This window comes from Sarcophilus harrisii, chromosome 3 (genome assembly GCF_902635505.1).
Source record: "Sarcophilus harrisii chromosome 3, mSarHar1.11, whole genome shotgun sequence".
NCBI classification, from domain to species: domain Eukaryota; kingdom Metazoa; phylum Chordata; class Mammalia; order Dasyuromorphia; family Dasyuridae; genus Sarcophilus; species Sarcophilus harrisii.
The window spans coordinates 272,202,368-272,225,860 of record NC_045428.1 but is presented as its reverse complement, the minus strand read 5'-3'; the positions used below and the strand labels follow the sequence as shown (position 1 = coordinate 272,225,860).

Here is a 23,493-nt window from a genome sequence, read left to right as displayed (position 1 = left end):
ACATTTACATAGTAATAAAACTTTGGAAATCCAAGGCCCATAAGATATGAAATAGAAATAATAAGTATTATTTTTGGCCATGTCCAAAAATAAGTTCCCTTCTGTATCTTGAGTATTTCTTGTCAGGATAGCATAATTTTATTAGTTCTCTGGAGTAGTGATTGCTTGACCAGATTTTTTAAAGTCTTTCAAAATTGTTTTTCTAAATGTTGTTATTGTTTTTCTGGTTCTCTGCTCACTTCATTAGTTCTTACTTGGTTTCTCTGTAACCATTCCATTCACCATTGCTTGCAGATTTGAATAGAACCTCTGGCCACCATATGTGCATAAGGATCCCTGTTGGTACACATCTTCTTTGTCAAACAATTTATTGAACCATTGTCTAATAGTCTTCTACTTTGTTATTACAAAAAATGCTATTATAAATATTTTATTGTCTATGGGTCTTGTGGTCATTAACTTTCCTGGAGTATATGCCTAGTAATGGGATCTCTGGGTCAAAGATTTGGAGATTAATCATTTATTTGCCTAATTCTATATCGTTTTCCAGATTGGCTAGTGTAAAATTTACAGCTCCACTGATAGTACATTTAGTTTACCAGACAACGCCTCTAGTATTGGTTATTACAATTTTTGGGGGTCCTCAATCATTTTGTTATGATTAGTATTAGATTTTTAGTGATCTGGAGCATACTTTCAATGGTTGCTAATAGTTTTCAATTAAAAAAAATGAATTGGGGACAATTAGGTAATGCAGTGGATAGAGCACCAGCCCTGAAGTCAGAAGGACACTTAACACTTCCTAGCTGTGTGACCTTGGGCAAGTCACTTAACCTCAATGACCTCAGCAAAAAAAAAAAAATGCTTATACTTTGATTTATTTTATAATTCTTATAATTTACAATTAATAAAACTGTATTTTCACAGTTTATGAAACACACTGAAGCCCTTGAATTTCAAAAGCAATATTTATTTGAACCATATCCATATCTCTTATGCTTTACTCAAAATATTTTTTTCAGTCAACTTAATTGTCTCATTGGAGTCAGTTCTGATTTGAAATGAGTCACTTGTCTGGTACAGTTTAATTTTTTTTAAGTATATATATTTCCTTCTTAATTTTTCATTCAGGTTTTTTCCTTGATTTTAATCACTCTTTCATTTTTTCCTTTTTCACTGTTTCTTTGTAGTTTGAATTTTCTTAAGACTTTTAAGGAACAGCCTCATTGCAGGTAAAAGATAAAAATGACTCAAGCTCTTAGTTACTATCTGTCTCTCTTCCCCCTTAAAAAAGATTAAAAAAAAAAAAATCCAACCCTAAACCCCAGTGTTTTGGCTAGCAGGAATAATCATGAAGTCAATCAAACAAACCTGAATAAGGCCAAGAGCTGAACTTGGAGAGTGAGGAAGGACCTGTATTCAGATCCTGGCTCAGACCAGGATTAACCAGGGTAAGGCTTAACCTCTGTCTGCTTCAGTTTTCTTCATTTGTAAAATGGGAGGAATAGCATTTACCTCCCAGTTTCGTTGTGAGAATCAAATGAAAGAAAGCACTGTCCTCCAGCACATGATAAATATTTGCTAACTTGACTTGCTCAGGTCCCACAAGTCTATAAGTCTAGTGCTCTATTTGCCATGCTAGGCTGTTTCCTTATTCCTCTCTTTCTTCTCTTTCTCTTCTTCCTAGTCCTAGTCTTATTTCTCCTAGTTCTATTCCTAGTCCTACTTCTACTCCTAGTCTTGGTCCTATTTCTACTCCTAGTCCTAGTCCCAGTCCTGTTTATACTCCTAGCCTTACTCCCACTTATACTCCTATCCCTAGCTAGCCCTACTCCTACTCCTATTCTTAATCCTAGTCCTATTTCTACTTCTAACCCTCTATGGCTGAATGGAGCTGGAAGAAATCATGAAGCTATGATTGTTTCCTTTATATGCTGTCTACTCTCAACTAGGCTAGAGTTGTCCCCCAATTGATACTCTGAACAGCAGCGATTCCAAACCTCTTTCAGCCTCTCATAACACCACCTGTCTTGCACATGGCATGTATATACACACACACACCCTCAACACATCTCCCATTCCAGTCTCTGAAAAGGCTGCTTCTTGTCAAATGTAACCGCTCCTGTACCTTTGATCCTTTCTTTTATCTTCAGCTAGTTTGTTTTCATTCTTTCCCTATTAAATGGTCCTTAACTTATTACTTAGAAATCTATCCCATCCCCTCCCCTGTGTTTAAAACAAAATTAAAGAAAATAAGCTTCTTAGTACTGGCCTGTGGGATGTTTCCCAATATATTTTTTCTCCCCATCTCTTCTAAGTTTTTTAAAAAGAGTGTCTATACTCCCCCTCTCCGCACTCCCTCACCTTCCTCAGTCTTGTTACTATCTGATTTCTGACTCAAAACTATAATGAAACCTCCTAATTGCTAAATCAGATGTTCTTTTCTTGGTCTTCATCCTTTTTAACTTTTCTCTTTTCCCTTTTCTGAGTTTTTGTGATATTGTTGGTTCTTTTTATCTTGTTATTTTATGCTGTTCTTTGCTAGATCTTCACTTTTTAAATATTCCCTAAGGCTGTGTCCTGAGTCTATTTTAATATCCACACCTCCACCTCCTAGCTTCTCTCCTGAACTCCAGTTTCCATCAGTGCCTGTCTAGTAGACAGTTTGATAGAATGTCATCTCAAAACCAACATGACCAAAATGAAGTTGTCAAGATAGTTTTGCCTTCAAGTATTTGAAAGGGCCCTTAAGTAGAAAAGAAAAGAGAAAGTGAATAAGCATTTAAATAGTTCCTACTATGGGCTAGGCACTGTGCTAAACTCTTTAAAAATGTCTTATTGTTAAAGCAACTCTGAAAAGTAATTATCGTTACTATCCCTAATTTATAATAGACAAAACTGAGGCAAACAGGTTAAAGGACTTGCTTCATCTCAGACAATTAGGAAGTTCTGAGACAGGGTATGAACTCACAAAGTATCCACTGAGCCACCCAACTGCCACGTAAAAGGATCTTACTCATTCTGCTTTTCCTCAAGAGACAGAACCCAAATGTAGAACTTCCTAGTCATAATAGCTAACATAATGCTTAACAATGTGCCAGACAAAAAGGCTGATTTCATTCAGTTGCATATCAGGAAATTGAGAACAGTGATCTTCCAATGTATAAATGCTACCACCTTAACAAGTGTGAGTTCTCCGTTATTAGAACTAGGAAACAGATTTCTGTCTAGACATTTAACATATGATAGCCAAGTAGTTCAATCGTTAGAGCACTGTACGATGGTGACTTTGAAACTTGCCTCAGATACTTCTAAGCAGTGAAACTTTGGGCAAGTAGCTGAACTTCTGTTTCCTCATCCATAAAATGGGGATAATAATGGTATCTTTGTTTTGTTTCTTTGTTTTTTGGTGCTTAAATGATGTCCCCATCATTTAAATGATGTCCCCTATCTAATTTAAAAAATTAGATAGTTTTCAACATTCACTTTTGCAAAACGTTTTGTTCCAAAATTTTTCTCCCTAGTTTTCAACATTCACTTTTGCAAAACGTTTTGTTCCAAAATTTTTCTCCCTTCTTCCCCCCTTCCCCTAGATAGCAAGAAATCCAATAGAGGTTAAACATGCAATTCTTTCTATATTCTTCATGCTGCACAAGAAAAAATAGATAAAGAGAAAAAATGAAAGAAAAAACAAGCAAGTAAACAACAACAAAATGATCCACTTTCAGTCCCTATAAATTCTTTCTCTCGATGTGTTGATAGTTCTCTCCAAAACAAGTGTATTGGAATTGGCCTGAATTCATCTCATTGTTGAAAAGAGCCAAGTCCATCACAGTTGATAATCACACAATTTTATTGTTGCTGTGTTCAATGTTCTCTTGTTTCTCTTCATTTCATTTAATATCAGTTCATGTAAGTCTCTGAAATTGGGCCTTTTTGAAATCAGCTTGCCAATCGTTCTTAATAGGACAATAATATTCCATTACATTCGTCTACCATCCCTAACCATTGGGGAATCCACTCAGTTTACAATTCCTTGCCACTACAAAAAGGGTTGCTACAGACATTTTTGTGTAGGTCACTTTCCCTCCTTAATCTAAAGAGTATGCAGAGTTTTATAGCCCTTTGGGCATAGTTCCAAATTGCTCTCCAGAATAGTTGGATCAGTTCACAACTCTATCCATAATGTATTAATGTCCTAGTTTTCCCTCATCCCTCCAACATTTATCATTATCATTTCCTGTCATCTTAGCCAATCTAGAGGTGTAAAGAGGTACCTTCTAAGACAAAGAGTTTTCTTAATTTGCATTTCTTTTAATCAATAGTGATTTACTAGAAATGGCTTTAATTTCTTTGTCTGAAAATTGTTCATATCCTTTGACCATTTATCATTTGGGAGTGGCTTGTATTATAAATTCGAGTCAATTCTCTATTTTAGATATGAAGCCTTGTTACTTGAGTTTTTTCTCTCTCCCTCCCTTTTCTCTTCCCCAAGATAGCAAGTAATCTGATTATAGGTTATATATTCATGTACAATTATTTTAAACATTTCCATATTAGTCATCTTGTGAAAGAAAAATCGGAACAAAAGGGGAAAAAAACCACAAAAAACCCCAACACAAAATAAAAAAGTGAAAAGATGTTTCAATCCACATTCAGTCTCATAGTTCTTTGTCTGGATGACATTTTCCATCCCAAGCCTATTGGAATTGTCTTAGATCTCTGTATTGCTGAGAAGAATCAAGATCTTGCTGTTACTGAAACACCTAAAAAACCCAAAACTAATATATTTTGTTTTTCCATAAAAAGTTCTCTCCCCACAACAACAACAAAAAAGGCTTCTGTTGCAGATATGTTTAAATCAAATCAAGTTCAAAAAGAAAAATGTCTCCATCTACATTCCCCTCTCAAGAAATGGGTAGCATGTTTTATGATGAGTCCTCTAGGATCTTGGTTTTTCATTACTTTGATCCCATATCTTTCAAAGTTTAAGATCATTTCTTTATGTTTGTTAATGGTAACATTGTCCTGCATTTTTTCCATTTCTTCCCTTTACTTCTCCATCTAACTATTATAAGATAAGAAAAAATCTATACTGTAGTTGTTCAGGACTTCAAGGTCACATTATAAGGAATACTTACCTGAGCGCATTTATACTAGAGTCGAAACACTTTTAAAGAAAATTTTAATTCCCCTTAAAGTGAGCCTCAGCAAAAAACTAAGCTGTATTTGCCTGATTGGGGGTAATCTCTAACTTTTGAATTATGTTCCTAGTGATCAGGAAGAGAAGATCATTTTGATTTTTGCTTTTGCCTTGAAAAGAATTCTGCCATTACTATGGTCATGAACATATTTTTAAGTTCAAAAGTCACTTATCACTATTAAAATAACTTCTTCCTATGAAATCCTTCAATATGAATAAAATCAAAAAACTTTATTTAAAAGCAGCACAGAACTAGATTTAAAGAGTTTTGGGCATCTTTCCACCACTGTGCTAATGTTTATACTTTGTCCTTGTGCTTGGTAGAAATCCCTTCATCTTTTGCCAAGTGTAGTCATCATTCTATGCAGTCTTTGATCTTTAGAGTTAGCAGAACACTTTCAGGTGGGCTTTTTTTTTTTTTTTTAAGTGGTTAGGAGTTGGCTTTCTTACCTGCCATACCTTTTAAATGCCAGATATGTTTCTAAAATGCTGAATGATTAAATACAATTCAAATGATTCAACTGAGTCCTCTTATTTTTGAGCTTTGGTGATTTGTGTATTTAGTTGTAGAGCTGTGCACCTGAAAATGAACATTCTGAGGTCTGAGGATAGCTGAAGGGCAACTAAGGAGAAAAGTATTCCTTAATTCTTCAGAGAATAAATCTATATATTCATTATCACAAACATTTAAGGCATTTCCTGACTTTTTTTTTCTTTTTTTTTTTTTTGTGAATGTGAGGCAATTGGAGTTGAGTGACTTGCCTAGGATCTAGGGGTCACAACAGCTAGTGTTAAATGTGTGTGGCCTACATTTCAACTCAGATCCTCCTGGGTCCAGGGCTGGTGCTCTGTTCACTGCATCATCTAGCTGCTGCCCCAAGATATTTCCTAATTGAAGTAGTGGGTACAATATGGGAAAGAAGTCTGAAAAGAACTTTTTATATTCTTCTGGGAAGATGTAAAATACATATAAACTTGCAGCAGGATAAGATGCTTAACACAAGGGATATCAGGAAATGTAGGAGATAGCCTCCTTCAGGCTACTTTTTATTTTTATGTTTAATTTTTATAATAGCTTTATTTTTCAGAATACATGGAGATAGTATAACTCTTTATTTTCAAAATATATGATAAGATGGTTTTCAACCTTTACCCTTGCAAAACCTTGTGTTCCATATTTTTCTCCCTTCCCCCTCTAACCTCCCCTAGACAGTAACTAATCCAATATATGTTGAACATTTCCACATTTATCGTGCTGCATAAGAAAAATCAGATCAAAAAGGAAAAATCTGAGGAACTAAGCAAGCAAATGAAAACAAAAAAGGTGTTACTATGTGATCCACCTTCAGTCCCCAGAGTCCTCTCTGGATGCAGATGGCTATCTCCATCACAAGTCTGTTGGAATTGGCCTGAATCACCTTATCATTGAAAAGAGCCACATCCATCAGATCAACATTCACCCTCACAAAACCATGTGTTCCACCTTTTTCTCCCTCCCCTCTCCCCCTCTCCTAGAGAGCAGGTAATTCAATATAGATTAAACATGTGCAATTTTTCTAAGCATATTTCCACGTTATGCTGCTTAAGAAAAATCACATCAAAAGGGGAAAAAATAAGAAAGAAAAACGAGCAAATAACAAGAACAACAAAGGTGAAAATACTACGTTGTTATCTACATTCAGTCCCCATGATTCTTCCTTTCTTTGGATATGAATGGCTCTTTCCATCATAATATCAACCCTTTATCTGAGAATTTTTTTTTTAATAATAGCTTTTTATTTCAAAATACATGCAAAGATAGTTTGCAACATTTACCCTTGTAAAACTTGTGCTCCAAATTTTTCTTTCTCCCTTTGCCCTATCTCCCTCCCCTAGATAGTAAGTTATTCCAATGTATGTTAAACATGTGCATTTATTTCCACATTTATCATGCTGCACAAGTTTGATCAAAAGATTTTAGTCCCGTTTGACTACTTCTTGTCTGGTCTTACTTAGGTGCATTAATTTGTGCAGAAGTTCCTCAGTTTCATGTAATTAAAATATGTGATTGTACCCAGCTTATCCCTTTATTGATAAAAAATAAATCTACCTATGGTTGGGAAAAGGCAAATTTATCTGATCATCTAACTTTTTAATGATATGATCTTTAGTAGTATAGTCACATAGCCATTTTGGCAGAGATCCTGAAATGGTTTAGCATTTTCCTCTCCAGCTCATGTTACAGATGAGGAACTAAGGCAAACTTTATCTAGGAAAGTATCTTTCTTCCTAGATCATACAGCTAATAAGTGTCTTAGTCTTAACTTGGGTTAAGTTAAGAGTTGCTTCCTGGGGGCTTGGGTTCCTCCTTAGATTTCATCAGAATTCCTGAGTACCTTATGTTAAGGTGGGGGGCAGCAAGGTTGAACTTAGGTCCTCCTGATTCCAGGGCCAACCCTCTATATCTTTTGCTTCACTTTATGTGTCTACCATCAGCCATTTTAGATGGTCTATATTTCTTTAAGGATCACTTGGTAATTGGATATATGCAAGTTTGTGCATTGATGGAATGATCCTTCAAAATATTATGCTTTTGGTTGCTATTTTGAACAGTATTTCCCTTTCCATTATTGTCTCTTAAATTTGTCATTATATGAGCAGGACCAGGAGATCATTATTTACTTCAACAACAATACTATATGATGACCAGTTCTGATGGACCTGGCCATCCTCAGCAAGGAGATCAACCAAATCATTTCCAATGGAGCAGTAATGAACTGAACCAGCTATGCCCAGAAAAAGAACTCTGGGAGATGACTAATGTATACTTGTATATCTAATTTATATTTTAATGTATTTAACATCTACTGTTCATCCTGCCATCTGGGGGAGGGGGGGGGTGGGGGGTAAGAGATGAAAAATTGGAACAAGAGGTTTGGCAATTGTTAATGCTGTAAAGTTACCCATGCATATAACCTGTAAATAAAAGGCTATTAAATAAATAAATAAAAATTTGTCATTATATAGAAATGCTTTTTGTAGAGTTGAGTTTTTTTTTTTTGTTTGTTGGTTTGCTTTGTAGACTACAGTCATGGTCTTCTTTGAGAATAAAAGACAACCAAACACATATTAGCATAAATAGCATAATAACACAATAATCTGCATATTTCTGAAATAAAATGTAAGCTCTTTGAAGATAGGGACTGTCATTTTCTTTTGTATTCTCCAATAATTGGTCACAGGACATAGAGCAACTACAACCTGCAGCATACCTTAGTATCAACTCATTGTTTCCTTCTATTCTAGCATCATAAAATTGTAAATGATATTGACTTTATAAATATAATAAGATAGGCTATACATTACAAAATTGCTTTCAAGCATGTACCATTCTTACTAGGAGGATAGATTTTTAATTATTTTAAAGACAAAGACACAGATCCAGACTAAAATTTTTTTTTTAACTCACAGCATTTTTTTATTTTTCAAAAAGCTATCCTATATATCCATCTTGGTCTCACAACTTACTCACCAAATTTCATTTTTTATGACTTTGTGCTTTTTTTAAAAAGTTGATTCTTTCTTTAGAGAGAATGTTTAAAAGAATTTGGACAGAGCAGTGCAAAGTAGAATTAGAACAAAATCTTAAGCTAAACGTTTTTAGACTTGTTTAGGTTTCCCAAGGGACTAGTTTTGATACAGATTACAGTCATTTGGGTGTGTATCTTGTAGAATGTTGATTTTTTTTTTTTTAAATAAATTATTTTCAAAACATATGCAAAGATAGTTTTCGACATTCACTCATGCAAAACCTTCCTTTCCCCTACCCCCTCTCTTAGATGGCAAGTAATCCAATATAGGATAAACATATGCAATTCTTCTATATATATTTCCACAATTATCATACTGCATAAGAAAAATCAGATTAAAAAGGAAAAAAATGAGAAGAAAACAAAAAGCAAGCAAACAACCACAAAAAAGTGAAAATGCTGTGCTTTGATCTACATTCAGTCCTCGTAGTACTCTTTCTGGGTGCAGATGACCCTCTCCATCACAAGTCCATTGGAATTGACCTGAATCGCCTCATTGTTGAAAAGCCAAGTCCATCACAGTTGATCATCACATAATCATCTTGTACATTGATCTCCTGGTTCTGCTCATTTCATTTAGCATCAGCTCATGTAAGTCTCTCTAGGTCTCTTTAAAATCATTCTGCTGATTGTTTCCATATTCCATAATATTCATATACTAGAACTTATTCAGTCATTCCCCAAGAATATGACACTTAGACTATTAAAAACACAAGATAGCGGGGTTTGGAGGTTGTGCCAGACCTGAGTTAAAAGCTTGAGTTCAGATTCCACTTTGAATACTTTTTACTTTCTCTGAACCTAGAAAAGTCACTTTTGGACCTGTTTCTTTCCCTATAAACTGACTGGATTGAGCCTAAGCTTTAAGGACAGGAATTGACTACTATTCTATTTGTCTTTGTCATAATAAATGCTACTTGAATGATTTAGAAAGATTTGGAAGGAATTTCAAACAAGAATAGAATTAGATTTAAAGCTAGAAAAGACTTTGGGGGTCAAATAAACACATCCTTACTTTGCAGATGAGGAAAGGGAAGAAGCCCTAGGAGCTGAAACACTCAATGTGACACATAATAATTTATTAAGCTGTGTGCCATATTGTAAAAATACAATAAATCTCTTCTTGTAAGGAGATTACATCCTAATTGGGTCTTTCTGTCTCATTTGGAAAGACATTCAGATGTGTCCCTTTCAGGAAAAGGACATTTATCCTATCCAGAACAGATTTTTTAAAAATACATAAATATATATATGTAATATAACAAAATATGTATGTTTTTGTCTTAAAAAAAAAGTTTTTCTCTTTTATATGGCAACCCCACATGTGTACAATTCAGTTCAGTCCATTGCCTTTAAAAATATTCCAAGTCAGGCCTCTTGAAACTCAAAAGAAATTTGAAAATTTTACTAAATTTTTCTCTTGGAAGATAATTTTTGTAGCCCTAGACTGAAATAAGCATCTTTCTGTACTTATAAGGCAAACATAGAAAAAAGGTTTGAAACTTGCTCTCATGAAAGTTTAGTGGTCACCAGTGGGTAAAAGTGAGATTTGTGGATTTTAAGAACCATTTTCCTGTTTCTCTCTCTACTTTCACTGCAAACATTCATAAACAGGTGGTTAATAGATGCTCCCCCCATTTCATCACTGTCCATCCCTTCTTTAGCTCTATATATTTTCAGGGTTTTTTATTTTTTTAATTTTTTTTGTAGCTCAAAAATCACATGCAAAGATCATCTATTTCTTTTTAAATCATTTTCTCTTATTTTCTGCTTGGCTGTCCAATGGCATTATGTATACTCTCTGAACTTGCCCAGTCCTTTATTCTTGGGGGTTTTCTTCGGTCTTATACCATATTATTTCTTCATCTCTTGAGCTGGCTCTTCTGATACTCATCGAACTTAGAAGTGTGGACTTTCAAGAATTTCTTTTTTATTCTTTCTGTGCATTTATATAATAGGGTTCTCAACCTGGATTTTGTTGACTTGTTTTAAAAAATATTTTGATAACTATATCAATGTAATTGGTTTTCTTTTTTATTTTATGTATTTCATACATTTAAAACCATTAACTTTACTGGGTCCTAAGGAAAAGTGGTGGTTGGGCAAGGTGGTTTTTAACTGGCATGCCATCTCATCTATATTTCAGAGTGCTTCTGGTACTTCAGCTAGACTAGCTTGTGTGCCCCGAGGGTGGCAATAAAGTAAGATAGTATGTATATTGTTGTACATCTGTAGTTCCCCATTCCTGAAAAAGACAGGCGAATATATACAATCTCAACTCAACCTAACTTGGTCATTATAATTAGGTTTTCTTTGTTGTTTTTTCATTTTCATTGTAATAGTAATTGTTTATGTATGTGGTTTTTCTGCTTCTGTGTGCTTTCCTTCGAATCCCTAAACATTTCTTCCCTTGCTTCTTTATTCATTCTTATAGCCTAGTAATTTTCCATTATTTGTGAGCTACATTTTTTGTTATTCCCTAATCATTGTGCATCTGCTTTGTTTCCAGCTCTTTGCTCCAACAAAAGAACTGCTTCAAATACTGTTTTTACTGTGGATTTAACGCCATCATAAAACTAAATTTCAAAGTTACAAAATTTTGAAAGTAACTCATTATATTCTTTACATCAAGTTATTTTATATAAAGTAAAAAATAAATGTCTTAGGTAAAACTGTTGAATATATATATCAGTGTTATAAAATAGAAATTCATCTCCTTTCTGTCTTTGATTTCATGTGTGCATAGGTAGGTTTTTTGGGGCAAAAAGGATGTGTGTCACAGCATAAATGAGTTTTTAGATTGGTTGGTTGGTTTAATTCATAGCTTCATCTACCAGGTATTAGTGTCTCTCTTTCAATGTAAGTTATGAGTGAAATATTGAAGTTTCTTAGTTGATCATGACCTTTTTTTTGTTTGTTTTCTCTTTAACCTTGTTTCCCTTGCCTCTTTTTTTCTTACAGCTGATGGAGATGCCATTCTTAAAGGTCTACAGTCTGTTTTTGAAGAGCAAGCAATGACAGAAACAATTCATTCTTGGGAAGAACATGGATATTTAGCAACCTACATTAACAAAAATGGCAGGTAAATAAAGATCTTTTTAAAAAATATTTTGGACTTAAAAACATCTTTTGTCTTTTAGAGAAAAGAATAAATCTACACATAACTTGTTTGTGCTTTTTTTGTGTTCTCTAGATACTTAAGAGTTTTAGTGATCTCTCCTTTTAGGGCAGCAGTTCACCATTGTTGACCACTTTATCTCTTCCTTTCAAAATTGACAGGAAAAAAATACTGAAACGGAAGTGTGGTCAAGCCAAACAAATTAACATAATGGCCATGTCCAAAAATTTTTCTTTTTTAAAAAACATTATTTTTCCAAATACATGCAAATATAGTTTTTACCATTTACCTTTGCAAAACTTTGTTCCAAATTTTTCTTCTCCCCCTCCTCCTCAAGACAGCAAGCAGTCCAATATACATTAAACAGCATATATTTTTTCCCAAAAGACATGAAAGGATATCATGTATTTTTTTTTTTTTTTTTTTCATCAGCAAAGACACCCTGCAGTGTTTGAGACTGGGCCAGATAGACTCCAAGATTCACAAAAAAGGAAAGATGTTTTTTCCTATAGTATCTATTAACACTCTGATGCAGGCTTTGATTTCTACCCACCTCAATTGATCTAATCTGTTTCCTTTGTTTTTCTTTCTCATAACATTATTCTTCTAACTCCTAAGAGATAGCAAGGTATAGTGAATGGGATTTGTTCTCTTAAACTTGTTTTGTATGACTTTGGGCAAGCCATATTTAATGAATCTGGATTTCAGTTTCTTCTTGAAGGACTTTTTCTTTTTTCTTTTCTCGAATCTGATCTGACAATTTTTTTTTCCTTCTTGAATAAAATTCAGTCTCCCTTGCTTGGCAGTTAAGGCTTTTCACAACCTGGCACCAGCCTCCCATTCCAACCGTATCATGCCACTCCCTTTTGTACACACTCTAGCCAAACTCATACTTTTTATCCTTGGAATATTACCCTTTGCTATCTCTGTTTCCCTTTGCTGAGACGGTGACTAAAATGTTTAACCTTTTTTGAGTTGTTTCTACATTCAAATCCAATTTAAATATTATGTGATCCATGAAGCCTTCCCTGATTTTTTTCAAACAAAACAATTAATTTGGTACTTCTGTAATTGAGTCGTGAAGAAGAAATTGAAGATGCACAAAAGGAAGTAAATGATTGGTGGGAATAGTGAAAGAAGAAATATGAAGAAAACATACTGTTGAAATCCGTTTTATTGAAGGAAGGATTAGAAAGATTTAGCATTAGTAAAAAATCTTCTTCCCCCTTTATTTCAAATATCAGATATTCTAGATATTCTGCCACCATCCAGTGAGTCATCCCTTTTAATGATGAAGGAAGAAGAAAAAAAATCATTCCAGCAAAACTAACCAGCACTTAACTGATCCTAACTTTTTGCCTATGATCTTCCTGTCCCAGGCAGAGAATGTATCGGGAAAACATTTCTTAAACTCAAGCTCATTAGCTGGTATTACATATAGTATTCATTTTTATACTTTGTTCTTTTCATTTATGTTGTCAGGGTCCCTGCTTGTATGCCCATCTATTTATATTTGTCTGTGTCTATATTTGTATATTTATGGACACATACAAATTGGAGTAAAATGTTGCCTAGCCAGTCAGAAAATAGGCATGTAAATACATCACAGGGGCTGTGTTTTTGCTTTCCTGTTACCACCCCTTTGTGATGCAGAGGCCTTAAATGTGCCCTCCAAATCTTTAAGTACTCCTAAACTATTAGTACACATTCCTCAGTTTTTCTTCTATACCTGAAATGGATAGTTAAAACTTTTATTTTTATAATAGCTTTTTATTTCTCAAAATACATGCAAAATATACCATTCACCCTTGCAAAACCTTGTTTGGTATTTTTCTTCCTTCCTCACCTCCCCTCTCTTCTAGATAGCAAGTAATTCAATATAGGTTAAACATGTGCAATTCTTCTAAATATATTTCCACATTTGTCATGCTGCACAAGAAAAATCAGATCGAAAAGGAAAAAATGAGAAAAAAACTAAACAACAACAAAAAAGGTGAATATATTTTGTGATCCACACTCGGTCTCCATAGTCCTGTCTCTGGATGCAGATGGCTCTCTTTATCACAAGTATATGGGAATTGTCCTGCATCAATCACTTCATTGTTGAAAAGAGCCAAGTATGTCACAGTAGATCATCACATAATCTTGTTGCTGTGTACAATGTTCTTTTGGTTCTACTTAGATAGTTAAACCCTTGAAAATTTAAATGTAATGTGTCTTGTCTGTCCATTACACATTTCAGTGTTTTTTCCCCCCATTGGTCTTCCTGTACATACCAAAAATGATAATCTTGTCGTATTTAAGACTTAAAAGTACTCAGAGAAGAACCCCACATCTATCTTAGCCTTCCCTTTAGGAGAAATTTAAAGTAGATTTCCTATTTTAAGGAAAAGACTAGCTGAGAGAACACATAAATTGACGGCATTTGGATATTGATGCATTTTTTAAGAAGCAAAAAATTTCATTTCACAGAAATTACAATCCATTTCTACTTTATGCCATACTTAAATACCAAACATTAAAGTTTGAAATTTTTCTTTTAGTTTCGCCAGTCTGAGAATTTACCCACATGGATTAGTGTTGATGGATGTACAAAGTTACAACAATGATTTGAAAGGAAGAGAAGAAATTGACAATGTAGGTATTTCTTGCTATAACTTAAATGCTATCTGCTTTTTGCCTTTTCTTTTGGTTTGAGTTTCTAGATCCTATGTTAAAATTTATTTTCTATTCATCTGTAGTTTACTGAAAATTGTTTTCTGCCAGTGATGATCTAGGACTTATAGACAGATTGTTCTTCCGCCTCCCTCTTTAAAATTTTTTTTAATAGTTGTTTTTAGTCTTTGATTTTTGAGGACACAGAAGGAAAGGTGAAAATCTGAATATTTCCCTTTAATCTTCCTCTCTCTCCTTAAACATTGACTGCAGTTACCTGAAGTTTAATCTATTTCAGGAATAAGGAGAGGCAGAGAACTGGGTTGGGTTGGGCATAGTGCTGAATTGACTCAGGATTCTAGTTTCTGAATAGTCATAATCCCTTTCTGAATTCATAACTTAGATTTCTGTCAACAAGCCTAGGTATTTGGACTTTTTTTTCCTTTTGGTTGGAGTGGGAAATTTGTCCTAATTTCATATAAGCCCAGATAAGTCTGTTGTCATGCTGTGGAAATAAAGGCTATTTTGATAGCTTGTTTGCCAGTTGACAACATATCAAGCTGCCTGTACAATAAGTTCCTTTTTTTCTTTTTTGTAGCTATTAAACAAATTAGAAGAAAGAATGAAAGAACTCTGTGAGGGCAGTATTGCAAGATTAAAACGGTGAGTCTTGAGTCTGTTTGAATATTGTTTTATTCTTTTTTTGTATTATATCCAGACATGATCTACCCAAGATGTAGAAACGAACCCAGATTGTTCAAGTAGACAGGAAATAGTAGATAATGCTATGAGGTCCAGAGCTTAGTTTTTAGGTTTGACCTTTTTGGATGTTACCAGGAATTTATGTTGATTAAATGTTTATTATATAGCAGGCACTGCCTGTAGGAATAAAAAAAAAAAAAAAAAAAAAAAAGAGGGAAAAATCAGTTCACATTCTAATTGGAATAAAAAGAAATCTCAGTAAAAAAAGTTTTTACCTTAACAGAATTCTTAGAATATTGTAGGTGCTTAGTAAATGTTTGTTGACTTGATTTTTAATTTCTCAAGGCCAGGGGTTATAAAGCATTGAATATGTAATCAGAGGATCTAGATTTTTAGATTTAACTCTCGTTAAAACTTTATGATTGAGTTTCTAATCCGTAAGTGCTGCTATCAAGGCATTGATGGATTCTCCAATTAGAGATTCGAGGGTTTCTGTTCATAAATTATTTATAAAGAGATTTTCTCTGACTTTGTACATATTAAACAGATTTTCTCTTCCCAAAGTAATTAGGTTTTTTAAAAAAATAGCTTTTTATTTTCAAAATATATTTAAAGATACTTTAAACTTTCACCCTTGTAAAACCTTGTGTTCTGAATTTTTCTTCCTTTCCTCACTCCATCCCTTAGCAAGTTATTCAATATGTTAAACATGTACAATTCTTCTATACATATTTCCATATTTATTGTGCTGCATAAGAAAATCGATCAGAAAAGAAAAAAAAAATAAGAAAACAAAAAGTAAGCTTGCAACAACAAAAAAGGTGAAAATACTATGTTGTGATTCCCCATTCAGTCCCCATAGCCCTCTTTTTTTGATGCAAATCACAATTTGGAATTGGCCTGAAATCGCCTTGATATTTATTGAAAAGAGCCAAATCCATCACAGTTGATCATCACATAATCTTGTTGCCATGTACAATGTTCTCTTGGTTCTGCTCATTTCACTTGGCATCAGTTCATGTGAATCTCTCCAGGCCTTTCTGAAATCATCCTTTTGATAATTTCTTAAAGAACAGTAATATTCATATACCATAACTTATCCAGCCGTTCTCTAGCTAATGGGTCTCAACTCTAGTTCCTTGTCACTACAAAAAGGGCTGCCATAAGCATTTTTGCATATGTGGGTCCCTTTCCCTCCTTTATGATCTCTTTGGGATACAAGTCTATTAGAAACACTGTTGGATCAAAGGATATGCACAGTTTGATAACCCTTTTGGGCATAGTTCCATATTATCCCAGAATGGCTGGATCAGCTCCCAACTCCACTCACAATATATTAGTCTCTTGGTTTTCCCACACCCCTTTAATATTTATCTTTATAATATGTATATCTTTAATATATATCTATATCTATATATCTTTTTCCTGTCCTCTTAGCCAATCTGAGTATAGTGGTACCTCAAAGGTGTCTTATTGCATTTCTTTAGTCAATAGTGATTTAGAGCATTTTTTCATGTGACTAGGAATGGCTTTAGTTTGTCTGAAAATTGTTCATATCTTTTGGAGAGATTTATCAATTGGAGAATGGCTTATATTCTTTTAGATTGGAATTGAGAATTCTTTTAGAGTCTCTATGTATTTTAGAAATGAGGCTTTTATCAAAACCCTTGGATTTCTTACCTAGTTTTCTGTCCCTTCATAATCTTGCATTAATTTTGTTAGTACAAAAACTATCCATTTTAACTTGTATAAAATAAACTATCCATTTTACTTTGTATATAGTAATCATTTAACTTAATATTATCCTGAGTATTTCATAATGTACTCTAGTTCTTTTTTGGCCATAAATTTCTTCCTTCTCTATAGATCCGAGAGGTAGACTATTTTTTGTTCTTCTCATTTGTTTACAGCATCACTCTTTATGTCTACATCATGAAACCATTTCGACCTTATCTTGATAAACGAGTTAGGTGTTGGTCAGTGCCTAGTTTCTGGCATACTATTGCAATTTTCCCAGCAATTTTTGTCAAAAGTTCTTGTCTTATTGAGTTCTTGTCTCAGAAGCTGGGGTCTTTGGATTTATCAAACACTAGATTTCTATAGTCATTGTGTGTCTACACAAAATGATTTATTTGGTAAGTCAGGCCATTTTAAAAAAAGAATACTTTAGAGCCATTGTTCATTTGTCAAAACTATCTCATTCTTTCCTAAGATAATGAGGCTAAGAGGCAGTCTAAATCATAATTACACAATTTAGAAATATGAGTTGTTCATAAGAATTAACAAGTCTTAAAGCTTGAAAAGAAATAGAAAAAATTGGAGTTTTAGAGGAGTGTTTGGAGAAAATGGATTAGAAATACAATTTTCTTTTAAAGGGAGATTTGTAAACATTCTCTCTGAAACTTCTTTTCAGTGAGAAAGCTTGAAAGTTGTTATTTTAAAAATAAGAAGTGAGAGTTAAAGTAGTAAAAGTATTTGTTACTCCTTAAGACTTGTTTTGTTACTTTAAGATTTGTTACTCCTTAAGATTTGTTGCTCCTTAAGACTAGGATATCATATCTTTACTTGGCTTACTTTTATATCTACTCCAGTGACTCTCATTTCCAAATAACTAAATGCTCAATTAACAGCTTATGTTCATTTCCGGACCACTTTTCTAGCCACTAGATCTTTTTATCAAAATAAATCAGAACCCAATAGAACCTGTGTTTACTTTGAGCCCCTTTTTGTGGCTATTTCCTCTTCTAAAATTTTCCATATATGCTAAAAGATATTTTTCATTTTTTTCCCTTGTAGTTTTAGGATTAACTGATCAGTCTGTGTAGATCTCTTTGGAAAGCTTATATCCTTAAATACAAAAACAAGTCCTGATGTCCCTCAGTAGGTGCTAATAAGAAACAATAGATTTTACAATGTCTATGACTTTGTAAAAATCTGGCTCAGGATCACTTTAAGATGTTTCCAAGGATAGGTAATAAAGGGTCCCTTTATTAGATCATAGAAAATAGAAAATCCCATTTATGAACACTCTAATCTAGGGTTGTTATTCCATAGCGACACTAAGACAGAAAATATGCATTAACATAATGTAAGTGCCCTCAAGTGTGTGGAGCAAAAGAAAAATAGTTCACTATTAGTTCTAAGCATCTTTGGATCAAATCCGACTACTGAACCATGTCTTCCATCTTATGAATTATCAGAAAGTTATATGCTATCACCTAGGTGGAGCAGTGGAAAGTCAGACTTGCTCGATAATTGGGAAGAGTTCAAATTTTGTCTGATATACTTATTCACTTTGTGACCCTGGACAATAAGCAATCATTAAGGGCCTAATGTGTGCCAGGGACTCTGACATACATTTTACAGATTTTAACTTTGGTCCACACACAGCCTTCAAAGGTAGAAGTTATTCTTGTTACATAGTTGAAGAAACTGAGGGAAATAGAAATTCTGTAGCATCCTTAGACAGGGGCAGTTAGGTGGTGCAGTGTGTAAAGTCATGGGCCTGAAGTCAGGAATGCTAATTCAAACTAAGTTCAAATCTCAGAGATATTTGCTAGCTGTGTGACCTTGGGCAAGTCATGATGCTGCCTGCCTCAGTTTCCTCATTTTAAAAAATGAGATAGAAATGGTAAACCATTCCAGTATCTGTCAAGAAAATCCTGAATGGTATGACAAGCCACATGATTCAACAACAATAGCAACAATACTTGCCCAGTATCACACAGTTAGTAAACATCTGAGGTTATAGTCTTCCTGCCTCCAGGATTGGTGCTTTTAAGTTCATAAGTTTAGAGTCAACCAGTTTTTCTAATTCTAATAGTATTTGTGGCATTAAGAATTTTAGGTTTTTAGCTATTACTCATCATTTTAATATCTGAATCCCTCAAGTATAAAACTTCACTTTGATTGTGTTAAATATATTAATGTCTAAATTACTTGGGCATGTGTATTGCTCCACTTGTAATACATAAACATCTTAACAAATGTGATGTATATATGGGCGGTTATGGCCAAAATTCTAGTGTGAACTTCCTTGAATTTTTAAATAAGTTCCTCAGATGACATGTAATTCAAGATAGCTTACTTTATTCCCTTTTGAATTCAATTTATTTTTTACTGTAAACTGAGAGAAGTAGACTAGATGGCTTCCTGGGATTCCTTCCAGCCCTATATCTATTATTATATGATGGCTGGAGCCATATTGAAAGATCTTTTTAGTTTGAATGGAATATACATGTGTTCCATTGATAGAATCTTTTGAGAATTCAGAGTCATCCACCTAAATCTATGATTTTAGGACTATATTGAAGCATTTAAGCAGATAGCTTTTTATAAAAAGGTACTCCACATAAAATGCAGTTTCTGTTACTTTTTGTAAACATTGCTTTTGACATATATATATATATATATATATATATATATATATATATATATATATATTTTTTTTTAATAGCCTTTTATTTACAGGTTATATGCATGGGTAACTTTACAGCATTAACAATTGCCAAACCTCTTGTTCCAATTTTTCACCTCTTAACCCCACCCTCCCTAGATGGCAGGATGACCAGTAGATGTTAAATACATTAAAATATAAATTAGATACACAATAAGTATACATGTCATATATTTTCAAAAATAAGTTCTGTCTATCCCTCTGGGAATTAGTTTTTGTGTGTATGTGGTTATGTGAAAGAGAGATTGTGTGTGTGTATGTGTGTGTGTTTACTCCTAGTCATTATCTCATAATCTAATCAAGATTTAGTTCTTAAGAACTTTAGAAAATGTGACCATTTGCTATTTGGAATCCTTTGACCATTTCCTGGTTGTAGAACGGGAAGATGGAACAGACATGACTTATAAACAGAAACTGAAGGATTATATTTGTTTCTTCAGATTACCAGCTCTTGTACGAGGCGGCAAGATCGATAAGTATTGGCCTACGGCTGATGGACGGTTGGTGGAATATGACATAGATGAAGTTGTATATGATGAAGATTCACCTTATCAGAACATTAAAATTCTGCATTCAAAGCAGTTTGGAAATATCCTTATCCTCAGTGGGGATGTCAGTAAGTAATTTCCCCCCTCAATCAAAACTGGCTGAAATGGTCCTTTCATATTTTGGAATTCCTAGAACTGTATTCAAATTTGCCTTCAGAATGTTACAATTGTAACAAAACTTTTCATGTAGCTAACTTAAATATTTTAGTATTTTAGAATGGAAGCCTTTTAATCTTCATGTCATCATTCAGGTTTTAAAAAATCAAGATATTTGGTGTAAGGGTGTACATATATTTTTAAAAATGTGGTATAAGTGCATTTTGATTTCTACATTCATTATTATTATTATTATTTTTTTTTGCTGAGGCAACTGGGGTTAAGTGACCTGCCCAGGGCCACACAGCTAGGAAGTGTTAAGTGTCTGAGGCCATATTTGAACTCAGGTTCTCATGACTTCAGGGTTGGTGCTCTATCTACTGCTGCCCCCTACATTTACTTTCTACATTTGATTTATTACATTCATCTCTCAACAATTTGCCCTTTTTGTACATTGACATTCTATAAGAGAATAACAAAAAAAAAAGTAGGCAAAATCAATCAATAATGTTGGCTGCAATATGCAGAATGTATAATATTACCACCTTTTTGCCAAGAAGTCAGTTTGTTCCATTGTCAACAATCTGTTTTCATTGTTAATAATGGTTTTTGACCTATTTTGTCTTGTCTCATTTATCTTGGATGTTATTTATTCTCTCGGTTCATAAAAGATTTCCTGTTTTTCTGGTCAGTTCTCATTTATTGTTCTTTTGTAGAATGATAATAGAGTAACAGCTAGCATTTCTATCATGCTTTCATGTTTTCAAATACGGACATTTTAAAAAAAATAGTTTTTACTTTTAACTAAATGAAATGGTGAATAAAATAAGAGGGAGCTGAATTAATCACTTTGCATCTGAAACTCTTCTGATAGAAAAGTCCCTGTACTATCAAAATTGCTCAGTAGCATAATTTTTTATTAATTGAAAATGACTTCAAAGAGGTGTATTGTATCTGATTGACTAAGCCTTATTTCATTTGGCAGAATTCACTCAGAATTCTCTTGTGTGTCTTATTTTCGCCTTTGATTATCTTACTTTCTTATTTACATTATTTCTCATTCCTTAGTACAAAGTAAGTGCTTATGAATACTAATATAGTTGTAACTCCACATATCAGTGGCCTGATTGTACTTGAATCATCATTGCTAAACTGCAGAGAGATGAACTTTCCTCTCTGGGCAATCCACAGAATAAATTGATATTTTTAGAAATAATTATTGTTAAGGGAAAATAAAGTCTTGGGGATTACAGTGATAGGAAAGCAGATTAAATAGTTTTGCTTTTAATTCTAGATTCTAAGACTTGTATAAAACATTCAGTGTAGGTAAGCTGTAACTGAATTTTGATAAGATCAAAATGCCTAACCATCTTTCTGTTTGTATTTTCTGATTCCTAGATTTGGCAGAGAGTGACTTGGCATATACACAAGCCATAATGGGCAGTGGGAAAGAAGATTATACTGACAAAGAAGTGCTGATTCTGGGCGGTGGAGATGGGGGTATATTATATGAAATAGTCAAGTTGAAACCAAAGATGGTCACTATGGTAGAGATATCCTTTTTAAATGAGTCAAGTTATAGTGTCTTTATTTTTTCTTAACCTTTTGCCTCTGTGCATTTTCCTTTTTTGACTAAGGCAGGAGTTTTTAACCTATGGTCTTTCAACTTAAAAAAATTTTTTTTGATTATTTCAGTATTATTTGTTTCCTCTGCAAATCACTATATTTTTATGCATTTAAAAACATTAATTTGAGGAGTCCTTTGACTTTACCAGAATGCCAAATATATGATGCGTTTCCATGAAACATAAAAGTTTAAGAACCCTTAGGAAGGTGTAGCAATCATTAAAAACTAGGCTTAAAAAAATAAAGACATCCTAACATTGTAGCTTAATTCTATTAGCCTATTTTTTCTTTTCCTTTTTTTTTTTTTTGGTTGTTGCTATAACCAACAAGTAGGCTATCTCCCTGTCTCTCATATTGTCAAGAATAATCTACCCAAGGGCAGCAAACATGAACAGTCTTTGGCAGGATGCCTCTTTGTCTCCTGTAATCGTTGTAATGGCCTGCCAGAACCCATAGGGAATTTACAGGAAGAAATCTTTGTTCTTTTGAATGTCCTTGGTGCAAAATAAAAAGCTTTGTCTCTCTTGACAGCTAATTTCCCTCTTCTTTTTCTTCCCTCCCAAATAATCATCTTTTTCTGGAAGGAAAAATAAGGTTTTTGAAATATATCTGGATCATGATACTAAACTTGTGCTTTATAAGAACTTTATCTTAAAATTTCTTTCAAATGTTTTACTGTTTAAAAATCAGTTAACTAATGATTATTAACAGAAGAATTTTCATGTTCCTTAACAAGTTCCAAACATTGACCAAATGGTGATTGACGGGTGTAAGAAATACATGCGTAAAACATGTGGAGATGTCTTAGACAATCTTAAAGGAGAATGCTATCAGGTAATCCTTTTGCTGTTCACCTTAAATGTTAAAAGCAATGTTTGTTATTGTTTAGTTATTTTTCAGTCATGTTCCATTTTGTGACCCTATTTGAGGATTTTTTTAGTAAAGATACTGGAATGATGGATGACCATTTCCTTCTTCATCTCAATTTTCAGAAGAAGAAACTGAGACAAACAGGAATAAGTGCCTTGGTCAGGGTCACACAGCTAGTAAGAATCAAACCACTTTTGTACTCAGGAGGACATAGCTTCCATTCTTTCCATGTAGCTTTCTGAAGCTACATTAGGATTGTTTGTATTTGTGATGTTTTTACTGCTAATACCACAAATGTTTTATAGCTGCTCATTAATAGTGTATAATATCATTGGTAAAATAAATTATAAACAAGCTATACAAATATTAGTGTTTCTTTAAATTGGTACTTGATAAATGGGAAATGAGATACTACTACTTTCTGGACACTGAAGAGAATTAAAAAAATTATTAACAATCAATGCAGGCAGTGGTGACCAGTAAGCAGTAAGTGTCAACTCCAGTGCCCACCACAGTGCAGTGTGTACAGTTGTATACACTGGAGGAGGTGTAAAATCATTTGTATGACTTTTGTCCACATGGAGACAAGGCACTATAAAAATTGCTGTGCCATCAGTAAACGTATTTGTGAAGTACTTACTGTGTAGTAC

The 23,493-nt window shown here is 33.6% G+C and overlaps 1 protein-coding gene across 2 annotated transcripts in view; it reads left to right on the top strand.

Moving 5' to 3' along the window:
- The window catches only part of SMS (spermine synthase), a 60,195-nt gene that overhangs the window by 16,166 nt on the left and 20,536 nt on the right, over positions 1-23,493 (top strand). For both annotated transcript variants that reach the window (XM_031959487.1, XM_031959488.1), the window contains exons 2-7: positions 11,734-11,854; positions 14,434-14,527; positions 15,144-15,208; positions 20,144-20,319; positions 21,746-21,900; positions 22,718-22,807. In XM_031959487.1, coding sequence (XP_031815347.1) covers positions 11,734-11,854; positions 14,434-14,527; positions 15,144-15,208; positions 20,144-20,319; positions 21,746-21,900; positions 22,718-22,807 — 701 coding nt within the window. The remainder of the gene's footprint in view (positions 1-11,733; positions 11,855-14,433; positions 14,528-15,143; positions 15,209-20,143; positions 20,320-21,745; positions 21,901-22,717; positions 22,808-23,493) is intronic.